The following is a 14931-nucleotide window of genomic DNA, read 5'->3' on the forward strand; positions in this document are numbered from 1 at the left end:
TTCGCCAAAGTCTGCAAAGCTTTTTCACCAGCATGTCCCAATCGCCTATGCCATAACCTGGTAGCCTCTGAATCTGCATCTTTCGCAGAAGCTGTTGATGTTGATCCAATAACTGTACTTCCATTTAAATAGTACAAGTTATTTCTTCTAGTGCCTTTCATCACCGTCAATACCCCAGCTACTACCTTTAGTAATCCATCTCTCAAAGTGATTGTGAGCCCTTTAGATTCTAGGGCCCCTAATGAGATGAGATTTTTCTTCAAGCTGGGTACATAGCGAACATCTGTCAGAACTTGGATTGAGCCGTCATGGTTCTTCAATTTGATTGTACCTACACCCATTGTCTTACAGGCACTATCATTGCCCATAAAAACAACTCCACCTTCTAGTTCTTCAAGACTAGAAAACCAGTCCTTATTAGGACACATATGGTAAGTACATCCCGAATCCAATATCCACTCATCCGTTTGACATGCCATTGCCATGCCAACCAAGCTAAAGTCTGACTCCTCATCATGCTCCGCTACACATGCATTAGAAATAGCCTTGCCCTTTTGTAGCTTAGGACAATTCTTTTTCCAATGCCCTTTTTCACGGCAAAAGACACATTCATCTTTGGCGGGTCTCCCTTTGGACTTTCCCCTTCTACCAGATTTGCTGCTGTGTGAACGACCTCTTACTGTTAAGACTTCTGCGGTTGTATCTCTGTGATCTCTTTTATCTTTCTTTCGAGTCTCAGATCTATACAACGCACTACAGACTGCATCAAATGTGATCGTGTCCTTCCCATGAAGCAATGTGGTGGTAAGATGATCATATTCATCAGGAAGGGAATTCAACAACAATAATGCCTTGTCTTCATCTTCAAATTTCTCATCCAAATTTAGCAAGTCTGCTAAAATTTTATTGAATGAGTTCACATGGTCATTCATCGACATACCGGGTGCATACGTGAATCGATAAAGTTTCTTTTTCATATAAAGCCTATTTTCAAGACTTTTCGTTAGAAACTTTTCTTCCAGTGTATCCCATAACTTCTTCGCTGATGTCTCCCTCATGACAGAGTACTTCTGCTCTTTGGCCAAACATAGACGGATTGTACCACACGCCTGTCTATTGATCTTGGCCCACTCATTGTCATCCATCTTGTCAGGTTTTTCTTCAAGGGCTATATCTAGCTCTTGCTGACATAAGACATCCAGGATCTCACATTGCCACATACCAAAATTATTGGTACCGTCAAATTTCTCTACTTCAAATTTTGCATTTGTCACAGTAGTCCTTGCTGATGACGATGCTGCTGCCATTTTTCTCCTCAATCCTAACTACTGTATACGTGAACAGTACCGTATACGTGAATAGTTCCATATACGTGAATAGTACCGTATACGTGAATAGTGCCATATACGTAAATAGTGCCATATACGTGAATAGTACCGTAAACGGTCGTATTCCCCAAGTACGAATCTGGCTCTGATACCAATTGTTGCGCGGAAGCATGTGAAAGAGTAAAATTATTGTACTAAAAAATCACACTAAGTTCAATTCCCAGGAAAGAGAGGTGGATCACGAGGATCACTTAAGTACCAAGTCTTTCCTAGCCAGAATATCCCTCTATCGTAATTTAATAGCACAATAAATCACTACAATCAAATTCACAAAATATGAACAATAAATATATATTTTCAGCTTTGCCAAACCAGTTGGTAAATCATATTTCTACCATTTTTCTATATGGTCGTAACAAATTATTTTGATTCAAAGATTGTAACATCATAATGTACTGAGGCACTGCTGCTACTGCTTAATCTGTTAGGAGTATTGAATATCTGCAAATTTTAGTACTTTTAAATACTCGAATCTATATAGCACTCATTTGCACTGACAGTTTTTTAATCCCATTTGTAATATTAAAAAACTCTACCATCTACCTATCAAAATATTACTATCCAAAACAGTATTCTAGTTCAAGATATCCAAATCTGGTATATTTTGGTGATGCAATGAGTAGATCAGTATACATTGCATATAATCCGCGATTCTGAATCATTCAATATTTTCAAAGACAATCAATCGACTCATTGTTAATAAAGATGTACGTTCCCCTCCCCCCCCCAAAAAAAAAAAAGTGACATTTTATTGCAACAATGAGCATTGCTACATCATAGATATATGCTCATACCCATTCCTCAAATAAAAACTTCAAAACATCCACAAAGAGAAAGAAAAGGATGAGTTCATTCCTCTGATTGCCTCTGTCCTAGCACAGAAATGTCTTTGTATCGTTTCTGTTGTATTGCAAACAAAATCAAATATACAAATTAGTAGACAAACCTCGTAAGCTCGATTACTGCAGCAAATATGAACGATTTTTGAGGGTGAACTGAATTAGATTAGCTAATGGACGCTGGTTAATCATTATGAAATTGATAGCATCTCAACACTTGCAAGAAGAGAAAATCATAGCTTTAGAGAAGGCTAGATTATATCACATTGTTTAAGGGGGGAGGAGAGGACACAAAGAAGCAAAAATGCTTTGCTTTGCACTAAACTTAACTATGCACACAACTGAGAGAAGAAATAATGTCCAAGAGATTGAAAATGTAGCGTATAACAAGTTACATCACCTGAAATTCGATAACACCAATATAAAGAGCTGCAATTATAGAACAGGTGTTGTAGCCTTCTATGTAAATGAGATATTATTGCATTGTAAAGCCAAAATTTTCCAAGTTCAATTCTTCCTAGATCCTTTTTCAATAAAGCCGATCACAAAATAAACGAGATCAAACATATTTTCAATCCTTTCTCAATCGCTAGCAAGACTATGGAAGTGTAATGATGTCATAATTTTAACAAAAACTGACAATACCTAAAGATTACAGATACTTCACAAAGTCCACCATGGAATGTACTTAGTTGTAAAATACCATTAAAAAAAAGACCGGTAGGAGTATTATAGCCTATGTTACTAGCACTTAAGAAAGGGTATCGGATATGGGTATGTGTTCAACATAGGTAAGTTCAATTTTTACAAAGTTTTTTGATAAATTTGGAGATCCTTGGAGGATCATATCTCTGCACTCGTATGAGAATAGGTGTTGGATACAGGTGCTTCAATAAAAATGAAGAGGCGAAGCAAACATAGATAATAATTAGATTGGAATGAGCAAATAAAAAAGTATTGCCGCCGGCAGTCTTAATTACTACAAAGGTTTAAACATCTTGACAAACAGAGAAAAGGGGCTATCGTCTCTTCAATACATTCAGATACAAATCCCAGTGTGCTTGTGCAAAGTGACAGTGAAATAATAACTACCGAATATGCAAATCAGAGTCCAAACAATCCGCAAATAACTAAGCAACTGTGAAGTAAAATACAAAATAAAAACTGGTATTCTTAGAATTAGAAATTTACCCCAACATTGTTGTATTCCCAGAGCTTATGAACTCCATAATCCACAGCCTACAGAAGTCAAATCAATTACAATAAAACACATTAAAAAATTAATAGTAAAATTAATAGAAAAAAACCGTCACTTACAATCAAAAAACAAATAATCAATAAAAATTAACAATCCCTGACCAAGTATATTCCAATCAGTACGTTAAAAAAATTATTTTCCCCTAAAATCAACAATAAAATTCAATTCGAAAAAGTGGATGAAGGGTGGAAATAAGAGAGATTCAATCGGGAAAACAAAGAGTTAGAACATACCCGTTCTCCGAGGAAAGCGCCGGCGATGACAAATGTGACGTAGACAGAGTTACGGCGCATGATGACTCTGTAGAGACCTTCGAATAGGCCTCCTTGACTTCTTCGAGAAGCGTAGTCCATGGCGATTCTTAAGGTAGAGAGAGTGGCTCTTGCTGGGATCTGCTATTAGGGTATGCAGAGAAGATAAAAAAAAAATTTGGGGAATTTTGTGTTTTGTAACAAAGAAATTTACAGAAAGGGTTTTCCGGTCGAACCGAAATGTGTTGATTTTGTTTATGGGCCCAATAGGTCAGTTTTTGGGCCTTATCTTTGCCAATGCCCTTTTACCATTTAAGACTGTTGCTAATTCACAAGTTTTTTTCGAACGATTTGATTAAATAAATTATTAAAAATATATATTAAAAATCGGTTCAATCGTTTTTTAACTCGATTGAATCGATGCATATTTATTCCTAGTTCAATTGATCTAAAGGCTTTCTCTGGATTAGTACTCCAATTAATCTGATTCGGTTCAGATAATCACGCTAGTTTATTTCCTATTTTTGTATGTTTTTAAAGAAATATGCCCTACAAACTAATAAATGCCCTTGTTTGCAAAATAAGCTCAATAAAAGGGAATGACAAGTTGACAATAACTGGATTATAATTGGATCACATAATTCAACTTAATATTAGTTAAATATTAGCTATACTATTTTCTTACTTATTCCGCTTTACATGAAAAAAGTATCGTATAACGAATATTAAATAACCACATAGAAATATTTTATAAGTAGATTATGCGAAGTCATTGCATAAAATACACAAATCCTAACAATCTCACACTTACTTTAGTGAAGTAAATAAGTTATATATTGCATTCCTATACCTCAACATGTTTCTAAACACTCTTAGTTACTAAAGTCTCGGTAAACAGATCCATAATATCGTCCTCAGATGTGATTACTTTTATGGAATTTGATATTTAGTCTTTATACTTTAAAAGAAAAAAAAAATTAATTATCTTACTTTTTCAATTTTAAAATCCTAATCTAATAATTATAGACGTGGTAATTTCTATTAAAATTTGTTAACTTAACGTGTTTATTTTCCATCAATCATATAACATGTCACATTAAGCAACTTAATCAGCATGCCAATTTGACAAATTTGCCAAAAGACACTTACAATTTTAATGATTGAATTGGAATTTTTAAATCAAAAGAGTTGGAGGACTTGGTTTCAAATTTTTTTAAGTGTAAAGACTAAATCTCAAATTTTATCAATATAGAAAGACTAACAACATGTTTTAATCTATAAAAAAAAACAGGAACAATCTCAACAATTTAATGAAATAAATGGTAACAAGACCAGCACAAAAACTTAGTGTTTAGGGGGCGTTTGGTTATCTGAATCTTAAATTATGATTCGCAATAATATTATAGGAATGTAATATTACGGGTGGAATGTGAGATTACTTTATTTTGTTCATTTGGCTAGAATGTAAGATTCAGGTGTCTGGTTGACGAAGCATAAGATTACCTAAAAGCACATTTTACTCAATTGTTATTGTTATAAAATATGTTTTTTTTAACAAGTTTAGCTCATTTAATATTTTTTAGTCTCAATTCCCATAAAATTATGATAATTTATTACAATTTATATTGTAATAAGTAAATATATTATATAGAAATAAATTTATAAATCCTAGTTACAATAATTCATGAAAAGTGATTGCAACACTAACCATAATTATGATTATAATCATATATGATATCTACTGGTTCACTATTAATAAAAAAATGTTTTTTAATTAGTTTTGAACTTTATTTAAGAAAAAAAGTAAATTGATTAGAATAAAAAATTGTTTTATAAAAAAGGACAAATATCAAAATTATACGTGAATTTTGATGCAATATGCAATTTGATACATGAATATTGATTTAGTGCAATTATATAGATGAAAATTTGTGGTTTAAATATATACATAAAACTTTAATTTTGATTCAATCATACGCATTTAAAGAAATAAATACATTGATTTAATTTTATAGTGGATAAATATAATTATATAAACATAAAATGAAGCAATGTCAATATTTACGTTAAATAATTTACGAGAATTGGAGCAAATTAAGATTTCATGTTTAAAATTATTCCAAATTAAAATTCATGTATAAAATTATGTATTAAACTAAAGGTAATATATAATTTTGAGATTTATCCGATAAGAGACTAAATTATATTAAATTAAAACATAAAAGCTATATTCTTAAATTAATCAAAATAGTAGGATGAAAATCATAATTTGACCTTAAAATAGTTGCCACGAGCACGCCACGGCCCTCCGGTAATCACGGGTCTGAAGGCTGCGCGCGTGTCAAACACCTGCCTTTTTCTTTTTTCACCGAAAAACCTAAAAGAAAAAAAGAGAGAAGAAGAAGAAGAAAACTTTGAACTTCCGCTTCGCCGATTCCACACTTTTACTCTCTCAAACAAAAAAAAGGCTCAAATCGAATCGATTTAAACTAAAAGCATACTTTTTTTTCTTTGAATTATTACTATTAATTTGTTTTTCTCAGATATTTGATTGAAATGGAGTTGTTAGATGGAAACTTAGAGCTCAAAGAGATTCAAAAGCTTCAAGGTCATACCGATAGGGTTTGGAGCCTCGCCTGGAATCCCGCCACCGCCGCTGCCGACGTTCCCAAGGTTTTCGCTTCTTGTAGCGGCGATAAGACCGTTCGAATCTGGGAAGAGAGCCCCTCTACTCGCTCCTGGGACTGCAAGGTTTACTCTATTTTTCTCGTTTTTGTTTTTGCTAAAAAAGAATGCAAAGAAAAAGTAAAAAAATGATTTAAGTTAGGTCACTGCAACATATAAATTTTGAATCTTTGTTGCCTTTTATATTTGAAGTTAACATAAATAGAAAAAAAAATAATTGATGAAGTCATTTGAAGTTTACTGTAAGTCTTTTTTTTTTCAATGTGGAAAAATCTCTATCTTTTTAATTCAAAAAAAAAAAGAAGTGTCGAAATATTAGCTCAAGTGATGTTAGAGCGTACTCTTTTGCAGGCTGTTTTGGAAGAAACACACAGTAGAACCGTCCGATCCTGTGCTTGGTCACCATCTGGGAGATTGTTGGCCACTGCTAGCTTTGATGCAACCACTGCCATATGGGAAAATGTTGGGGGTGACTTTGAATGTGTTTCTACTTTGGAGGTATATTTTTATTCTTTTATTGCTTTCTTTTCATTTCTTAAGATTTTCCAGTCTGTTTTAAGCAAAATTATAGTTTCATTGAACTTATGAGTTAATGGAAATGGTTTACCATGTAGAAGTGGATTGAGCATAAACAATGTAGTGCTTCTTGCATTTAGAGAGATATCGAATATGCCATTTATTAGCATTTAGTTTATTTTTCTTTAATATCTGGTTCATACGGTAAAACATTGGAATCATTTATTTATTTGCTTTCTGCGTTTTATAGGGTCATGAAAATGAAGTGAAAAGTGTGTCTTGGAATGCATCAGGTTCTCTTCTTGCAACATGTGGGCGAGATAAAACTGTTTGGATTTGGGAAGTGATGCCAGGGAATGAATTTGAGTGTATTCAAGTTTTGCAAGGTCATACTCAAGATGTTAAAATGGTTGAGTGGCATCCGACTATGGATATTTTGTTTTCCTGTAGTTACGATAACACTGTGAAGGTACTGTTTCGGCTAAACTGAGCTCTGTGTCTTAGCAAGAGAATAGAAATCCTTGTTCTTTTGCTAATTCCATTGTACACCAACAAGATTGAGAAATGTAATGAAGTTGCAATACTTTTGCTTTTCCTTGTAGGTATGGTGGTCAGATGATGCTGATGGTGATTGGAGCTGTGTACAAACTTTAGGTGAATCTAGCAAGTACTATGCCTAAAACTCTTCTATCTTTGCTATTTCAGCTCATTTTCTTGTTTATTATATTGCCTGACTTGTACTTGTTCTTTATATCATCCTATGAAGTATTGTGATGATGTCTTTTAAATTTTATAGACCTTGAAGATTTCTTTTGAATTGTTTATGAAATTGTCAGACTATTAAGAACTCCTTATTTCAATATCTTGTGGTCAGTGGTCATTCTTCCACCGTCTGGTCGCTTGCTTTTAATGCTAAGGGAGACAAATTGGTGACTTGTAGGTATGATAACAAATTTTTCTTTATAGCCTGCAGTAACTGGAATTTTAGTATTCGCTGATGGCATCACAGAAAAATTACATTCAAACACACATGCACGCTCACAAAGTTGCAGAAGAAGGGCTGAAAATTATGGCTGATTTTGCAGTGATGATCTTACCATGAAGATATGGGAAGCAGACATCATAAGGATGCAGTCTGGTGATGGTTATGCACCCTGGTGAGAAATATGCTGCGCCTTCTTTTTTTCTATGTTGAATTTTTCCAATTGCTAGCTCTTGGTCGTCATACCAAATCTATCTCTAGGCTCGTTTGTATATATCAGGACATAGATGTTTGGTTAATGTCCTTGAATCTCGTTTCTCCATTTGTTTATGATGTGTAGACTGGCTATTTGCAATAGTTGCTTGCACAATGGAAAATCAATTGAAGATAATTTCATGGCCTGTGATCTTCCATGGAAAGCTATTAATGCACATTTTAATGTCAAGAGACTCATTTTTGCTGTTTGAAACTTAAGAACATCAAGTCTTGGCTTGGTATTACTGCTCTCCTAGCAAAGAAATAGCAGCCAAATTATTGTCGCTAACATGCATGATCTTTGTGAACTGAACAATGCATAAAATATTTAGTTGATCAAAAGTAACTTATTCAGCATTTGTATATGGTATTTTGGTTCTTTTATTCTTGTTTAAGACCCTGCGATGCATAAAATAATGTGATCCACTTCAATGGTTGTCCAGGAATCATCTGTGCACACTCTCAGGTTATCATGATCGAACCATCTTTTCAGTTCACTGGTCAAGGTATTAACTTTTGTTTTATTGTAATAGCTATTTTCTCCTTGGGTTTTCTAGCATGGATCCTTTTATTTTCTCTGTCTAAATGGTTGAAAGTTCTAATTACAACTAAACTGCTTCTGTGTTATTTTTGTTGGGATACGCTAGTGCTTACCTATTTGTTCTTTTTCTCTTAAAAAAGAAGAAATTGGATGATACCTGTATATACAAAGAAAGACCTGAAGGGCAGATTAACTTGATTTGCATCATCAGTATCATTTTCTGATGGCTGAAAATGTTCTAAAGCTTAAATGTCCAAGTGACCTGGACATTAGCTATAGTCATGATCTCAAGGAAATGGCTCTTGTGCTGATTATTAACTCATCAGCATGCTTATACTTTTAGCTTTCTGTATTCAAGAATTTAGTAGCAACTTTGTGAGAGAACCTATGTCAGATGGAATCTAATAGCACTCAGTTTGAAAATTATTTAAGTGATATAACTACTATTTGACTGAAGTAGTGAAGTGTGTTCCATTAAAAAAATGTATGTTACTATTGTAATTGTTCAGTCTGATTTTGTTAAAATGAGGTTGATTTTGTTGCCTATCTGGTTCTACTTTATAAGTGTTAGTTAATGTCAGAAAACAAGTAGCTCCAGCCCTCTACTTTTGATATTTTTTACAATATGAATCTCTTTTTTCTTTCTTTCAAGTTTTTATCTAAAACTGATTGTCTGGCTTATCATGTTACAGAGAGGGAATTATTGCCAGTGGAGCTGCTGATGATGCTGTAAGGTTGTTTGTAGAGAGCAAAGATGGTTCGGTATGTAATTCTTTCTGGGGTGAAATGCATAACCCTCCTTAACCGACTAACCCATTAGTCAACCACCATTTCTCCTTTTAGACCCTGCAGCCATGTCACTTTAAAAGTTGGCCAATTATTATTTCATTTCTTGCATATAAGATTATCCACATCATTCCCTGCCGATGTCATCAGTAAGTACATTAAAAGTCTTAAAGATTCCAATGATCTTGTATTCAAGTTGGGTGCTCCGCCTATAACCAATTGGTTTTAGGTTGAATGCTTAACTTGGTGTTGAAATCCAAGTTTTGTTATGTTAATTGCTTGTGGTCTTATGTTCAAGTTTAATCTCTCCACCTATTGCCATTGGATGCTTAACGCAGTATCAGAGTCCAAATTTCATTATATTGTTACCCTCTGAGGTTGTTCATCCTCATAGATTGTACATCTATATGAGCTTATATTGTTAAGTCCTGGTGTTTTTTTGTGGATTTCTTGTTGTGTTAAATATATATTATCTTAAGCAAATTCTTATGCTGTTTAGGTTTTGAAAGTGGCAAATATTAATCAATTTTTGTGGTTTTACAATAGATGAATGGATCTTCATATCAATTGCTATTGAAGAAGGAGAAGGCTCATGACATGGATGTAAATTCAGTACAATGGTGCCCTGGGGTAAGATTCCCTTTCTTGGAATTTAATGAGGATTACTATATGTGCTTGCATTCACATGCAGTACATAAAAGCAGAAATGAATATAATATGACAAATACAAATAGTTTCTTTAGGCATAGTAGAGTCTAGTGGTTGGCTAAGTTATTGGTTTCTTTCTGTCTTTACTCGGAGCCGATAAGATTGATTTGCTAGTCTTTGCTTTAACCGGTGACAATACCCCTTAAAAAGGATTCATAATAAATGTAGAAATTGTGGTTTCATGTCCATATCATTAGCTTTATACTATGTTTGGTAGGAAGGAAAAGATGATAGAAGAGAAAAGTGAAAACTATTTTCTTTCGGTAAATGCGCTTGGAAGGTCTCTCTATTATAAGAATTGGATCAATTTAGTCCTTGTACTATAAAATAAAATAAAATCAAATGAGGTCAAATTTCAACAGAGTTAAATATTTACTGTAAAAAAATGTCATTTGTTGTTTAACAGAGTTATCTTTTGCAAGCTTCTTATGCTTCTGCAAATAAAATATTTTGTTCGGTGTTGAACTGTAAAAGGAAAATAATAATTTTCATGTCATTTTTTTAACAGTAATTGTTAACTATGATCCATTTTGCCTTATTTGATTCTTTTTAATAGTACAAGGACTAAATTGGTCCATTTAATAGTAGAGGGATTAAATTGTCCTTATATTCTACATTTAGTCCTAAATCTAGTTCCAATCAATTGGATCATGCATGACACTTAGCCTTAGCAACCTTAAACTACTTTGTTGAGCTAGAATTTTCCTATAATTTTCACATTTTCTCCTGAATTACTGCATCTCTCTATTTACTTTCTCGAGATTATTCCTTTGACTTTAGCTAACATATTCGGCTTCCTGTGTTGTCGAAAATAACAGGAGAAACGTCTACTTGCTTCAGCAAGTGATGATGGAACCATAAAGATATGGGAGTTGGGAACTTTGCCTTGATCAAAACTTTGACTTTAGCTAACCTTGGGGATTTTACTTTTTCTATGGTTTCAGAAATTTGTTTTAAGTTGGGTTGTGGCTTTGAGAAATCATGAATTAAAATATTATATAGAAAACTTAGTTGAAATAATTGTCAAGCAGACGCTCCTGTGTATAAATTTTAAGAGCAAAAATGAAATTCTTGATGAGCTTGGATCCTTACTCTGTTGGTTCCTGTAATTCTCTAAACTGTATATATATATTCATTTTATAAACAAAAGAAATGAAATGAAAGAAAGCACTCGGCTCAACTTTAAAAAATTATAAAATTAATATTAAATTATTTGAAATTTTTTATTTAAGTTATTGGAATTCTATTTGTACTGCAAAAGTTTTATTTTCTTTTTCTTTTTACGGTTTAGTTTTTTTTAATGATAGAACTTTGTAAAGAATATACAAATCAAAATTTAAATAATTTTTTTTTCTTTAATCTTTAATATTAATTGTCGAATTTAAAACATACAAACTTTACTCATAAAGGGGCATTGATATATAGTAAAGTTGAATTAGTCTAAAAATAATTTAGTGATTTAAATGAAAACATGTAATGCGGAATTAAAATATTGATGTGAAAATAGTTGGATGAAATATAATTAGTACATGGCGAACAACCATATAATTAAAACTATTAGATAAAGAAATGAAAAGATATATTGATGATAACTATTCAACACCTGTTTTCTATTCTAACCCCACCAGAACCTGTTCTTCCTTCTGCAACCAAAGCTTCACGAGCTAACATAATCCCACTAGGCACCAAACAATCATCAAACCCAGAGCAATCAATCCAATCCTTCAAAAGTTCTTCTTGACCCCATATATCCGGTATCCAAACCTTACTTTTTCCCATTTCAATCCTATGCTTCTTCAATCTCTCTCGTCCATTATCTTCTTCCGTTAACTTTTCAACCCCCCTCACCGTTCCTTCTTTAGCAACTTCATCAACTCTGGCCGAACACCGACCCTTTAACGAGCTTTCCTCGTCAGGCTGCTGAGTTTCATTAGCTTGTTCTAAAAACTGGGATGGATTTTGATAATGGGTGGCAGTCATTTTTGTTGGTTCTATATTCATGTTGATAAAAAAAAAGACAAATGAAAAACTTCTTTTTTTTGCTTCAATGGTTGAGCCCTTTCAAGATTGAAGATTATATAGAAGACGGAGAGATTTCAGAAGGGTTTATTAAGTGTGGGAGAAGGAATTACAAAAGAAGGTGATGATGAAAGATTCAAAAAGAATATATGGTTTAGAAAACATTTGGGGTTGGTTTGGTTTGTATGGTAAGTGAGAAAAGTACGTGTTTTTATATGTGCGTGGCTTTTTGTGGTTTTTAATTGAAAGTTTTGATAATATTAATATCCAAAAGAAAAAATAAACCCAAAACAAAAAATAGGAGTTTCTTTTCTTTATTCAAAGACAACCAATGAATTTGTCTGTGTCTTAGCTCGGTTGATATGAATATTGTTATTAATACAGAATGGCTCAAGTTCGAGTGTGCTGAAGCACATTATCCTCTTATTTATGAGTTGGGAGGAACTATGAATAATTTTAAGTATTGTGTCAGAAAAAAAATATCAAAAACTATAACTTCATTTAGGTGGATCTTTTGTAAAGATTGTGAGGTTGATGTGATGTTTCTTTTTGGATTGCAATAGTAACCTTTGTAATGATAAATTTTTAAGGGTAAATTACATCAGTAGTCAGCCAAAATGACTACTAAATTATTTTATTTTGTCTTTTTTTATCACCCAATTATCTTGAGTTTTTGGGTGTTTCTATTTGTACGTTAGCCAGCTAGTGACTAAAAAAGACAAAATTAAATAGTTAAGTGACTGTTTTATAACTTTTTATAGTTGGATAACAAAAAAAATACTAATAATTGAGTGACCATTTTGTAACTTTTAATAATTAGATGACCTCTATTATAATTTACAACCAATAGACTTGATTTAAATCTTTAGTTGACCCTGATTTTAGATTCTATCTTATTGTATGAGAACTCTTAGCCTCTATCCAAAAAGCTTTGCCTATAAAAAAAACTATAAAATTATAAATTAATATAATAATAAAATTAAATTTTGAGTCTCTAAAATTTTATAATTCAACTTCCTCTTAAAAATTTCTATCTTCATTATAATTATAAAAAAAATATTCATAATTAAGCATTAGATCAATATATCACTCAATAACTAACTATAATTAATAAATCATAGTATTTTACATAAACCAAACTTTCAACTTGCATTATTCAAAGGTTTAAAATTTAATTGTTGGTAAAAGAAATAAAGAGTAATTATTTCTCAATTTTTTTAATTTCCTCCTTAAAAAATATAACCCAAGCCAAGAAAAATATATACATCAAACCTAAGTAAATTAGCAAAATCAAAAGCCTAAGCTCCATAAGAAGTTAGTTAGTGCATAGGATGCAAGTAATAAGTCATTATCAAATCGAAAAATGGTACTTACTATAGGTTAGAGACAATTATCATTAAAGAGTTTAGAAACACAATTTTCTAACCGAATACAAGAAATGGCTTCCACCCTACATGCACTCTCATGCAATAAGAGGGCTAGGTATAGTAATAACCTTGAGGTACGTCCACAAGAACCACGTCACTTTGATAAACTATTCTCCTAAATTATCATCACTTATTCCTTCACTAGCATAAGCATCAAAGAGTGTCTCGAAGCATAAACTCCAACACCTTATAGATTTTCCTTTGTCTTGTAAGCATAAAACTCTTACCAGTCGAAAACTAGCTCTTAACCTATTCTCCTCTCAGTGACATAAACATTTGGCGTTCGCTGTAGGAACTAAGCGAAAAGCCTTAGGTCTTACCATTGAGAGCAACCATACCGATATCTAAACCAACCCTATCAACAAAGAGAACAACCCTTTGAGCATTGTTAATGTCGTCGGAACTAGCCATATTGCTCCTATGATGCTGAAACCCTTAACGTGCTATAGGATCCAGCTTGAACATTCCCAACTTGTCCACACACATCAGCTTAGCTCACTAACCCCTCAGCGCTACATCTACTTCCATCGGAGGAGTTAGCCACCTCCCACTCTTACTTATGGTTATAACCCTTAATTCCTTAACACCTTACGCATATTACCATCATTCTATATGCTCCCTATTCATACTCTTAATTTCACAAAATTACCAAAAATTTCCCTTCAAGCTAAAAATTAATTGCGACATGAACTAGGCACTAGGTTACTTTATAACAAGTTTCGAACCCAAAGGAGATGTACTGCTATACTAGCCTTAGAAAATATAACCCAGACCCAGGAAAATATGCCTTAAAGCTAAGTGCCGTGTGGTATGCAAGTAAAAAGTTACTGTCAAATCAACAAATAGTACCTCCCACAAGTCATAAGGCAAGATCAACAAAAGGCCTACACGTGTACTCTCATGCAATCACCATCGCAAGGATGCAAAAAGGCCCTGTTATAATCACCTACTTCTTCATAAATTTTCCTTTGTCTTGTAGGCAGGAAGCTCTTATTGACCCAAAACCAGCCCTCACCCTACACTCCTCTCAATGAGGTAAACAAATTTATTTCATGGGGAAATATTTGGAATAGTGACGATGAAGTTTTTAAACTTTACAAGTAGAGTTAGGGGTTAACAAGTTTTCTATAGAGGTATAGTAAAATATTAAAAAATAAATATTTTAAAAATGGTTAGTATTTGGTACACTAATGTGTACTTTTTTTATTTCACAAGCAACCCTAAAAAAATTGTCATCTGACTTTTTTTAATATTTTACTATACCCTTATAAGATAT

General features: G+C 32.9%; 3 protein-coding genes across 3 annotated transcripts; 1 reads left to right on the forward strand and 2 right to left on the reverse strand.

Annotated features, from left to right (window-relative positions):
• Positions 1-1973: 1973 nt before the first annotated feature.
• LOC107928139 (cytochrome b-c1 complex subunit 9, mitochondrial) lies at positions 1974-6576 on the reverse strand. The gene is made up of 5 exons (XM_041087628.1): positions 6352-6576; positions 6011-6113; positions 3719-3877; positions 3419-3466; positions 1974-2288 (listed from the first exon to the last, which is right to left on the reverse strand). Exons 3-5 carry the CDS (start codon positions 3836-3838, stop codon positions 2238-2240), a joined length of 219 nt encoding a protein of 72 aa, XP_040943562.1. The 5' UTR covers positions 3839-3877; positions 6011-6113; positions 6352-6576; the 3' UTR covers positions 1974-2237.
• Positions 6050-11300, forward strand: LOC107928223 (protein CIA1). Its single transcript, XM_016859409.2, has 10 exons — positions 6050-6487; positions 6773-6919; positions 7188-7406; positions 7540-7604; positions 7812-7877; positions 8023-8094; positions 8618-8680; positions 9408-9477; positions 10048-10131; positions 11028-11300. The coding sequence occupies exons 1-10, from the start codon at positions 6293-6295 to the stop codon at positions 11097-11099; spliced, it is 1053 nt and encodes a 350-aa protein (XP_016714898.1). The 5' UTR covers positions 6050-6292; the 3' UTR covers positions 11100-11300.
• Positions 11301-11771: 471 nt separating this feature from the next.
• On the reverse strand, positions 11772-12428 carry LOC107928164 (protein BIC1). Its single transcript, XM_016859345.2, has one exon. It carries the CDS (start codon positions 12208-12210, stop codon positions 11806-11808), a length of 405 nt encoding a protein of 134 aa, XP_016714834.1. The 5' UTR covers positions 12211-12428; the 3' UTR covers positions 11772-11805.
• Positions 12429-14931: the final 2503 nt, after the last annotated feature.

This window comes from Gossypium hirsutum, chromosome D01 (genome assembly GCF_007990345.1).
Source record: "Gossypium hirsutum isolate 1008001.06 chromosome D01, Gossypium_hirsutum_v2.1, whole genome shotgun sequence".
Taxonomy (NCBI): domain Eukaryota; kingdom Viridiplantae; phylum Streptophyta; class Magnoliopsida; order Malvales; family Malvaceae; genus Gossypium; species Gossypium hirsutum.

Excerpts from the sequence above, each read along its gene's own strand:
- LOC107928139 (XM_041087628.1), bottom strand. The coding sequence starts at position 3,838 with ATGGACTACGCTTCTCGAAGAAGTCAAGGAGGCCTATTCGAAGGTCTC. Across the intron at positions 3,467-3,718 it reads GCGCTTTCCTCGGAGAACGG|GCTGTGGATTATGGAGTTCA; the intron begins GTATGTTCTAAC and ends TGACTTCTGTAG. Across the intron at positions 2,289-3,418 it reads GGGAATACAACAATGTTGGG|AAACGATACAAAGACATTTC; the intron begins GTAAATTTCTAA and ends GCAATACAACAG.
- LOC107928223 (XM_016859409.2), top strand. The coding sequence starts at position 6,293 with ATGGAGTTGTTAGATGGAAACTTAGAGCTCAAAGAGATTCAAAAGCTT. Across the intron at positions 6,920-7,187 it reads AATGTGTTTCTACTTTGGAG|GGTCATGAAAATGAAGTGAA; the intron begins GTATATTTTTAT and ends TGCGTTTTATAG. Across the intron at positions 8,095-8,617 it reads GGTGATGGTTATGCACCCTG|GAATCATCTGTGCACACTCT; the intron begins GTGAGAAATATG and ends ATGGTTGTCCAG.
- LOC107928164 (XM_016859345.2), bottom strand. The coding sequence starts at position 12,210 with ATGAATATAGAACCAACAAAAATGACTGCCACCCATTATCAAAATCCA.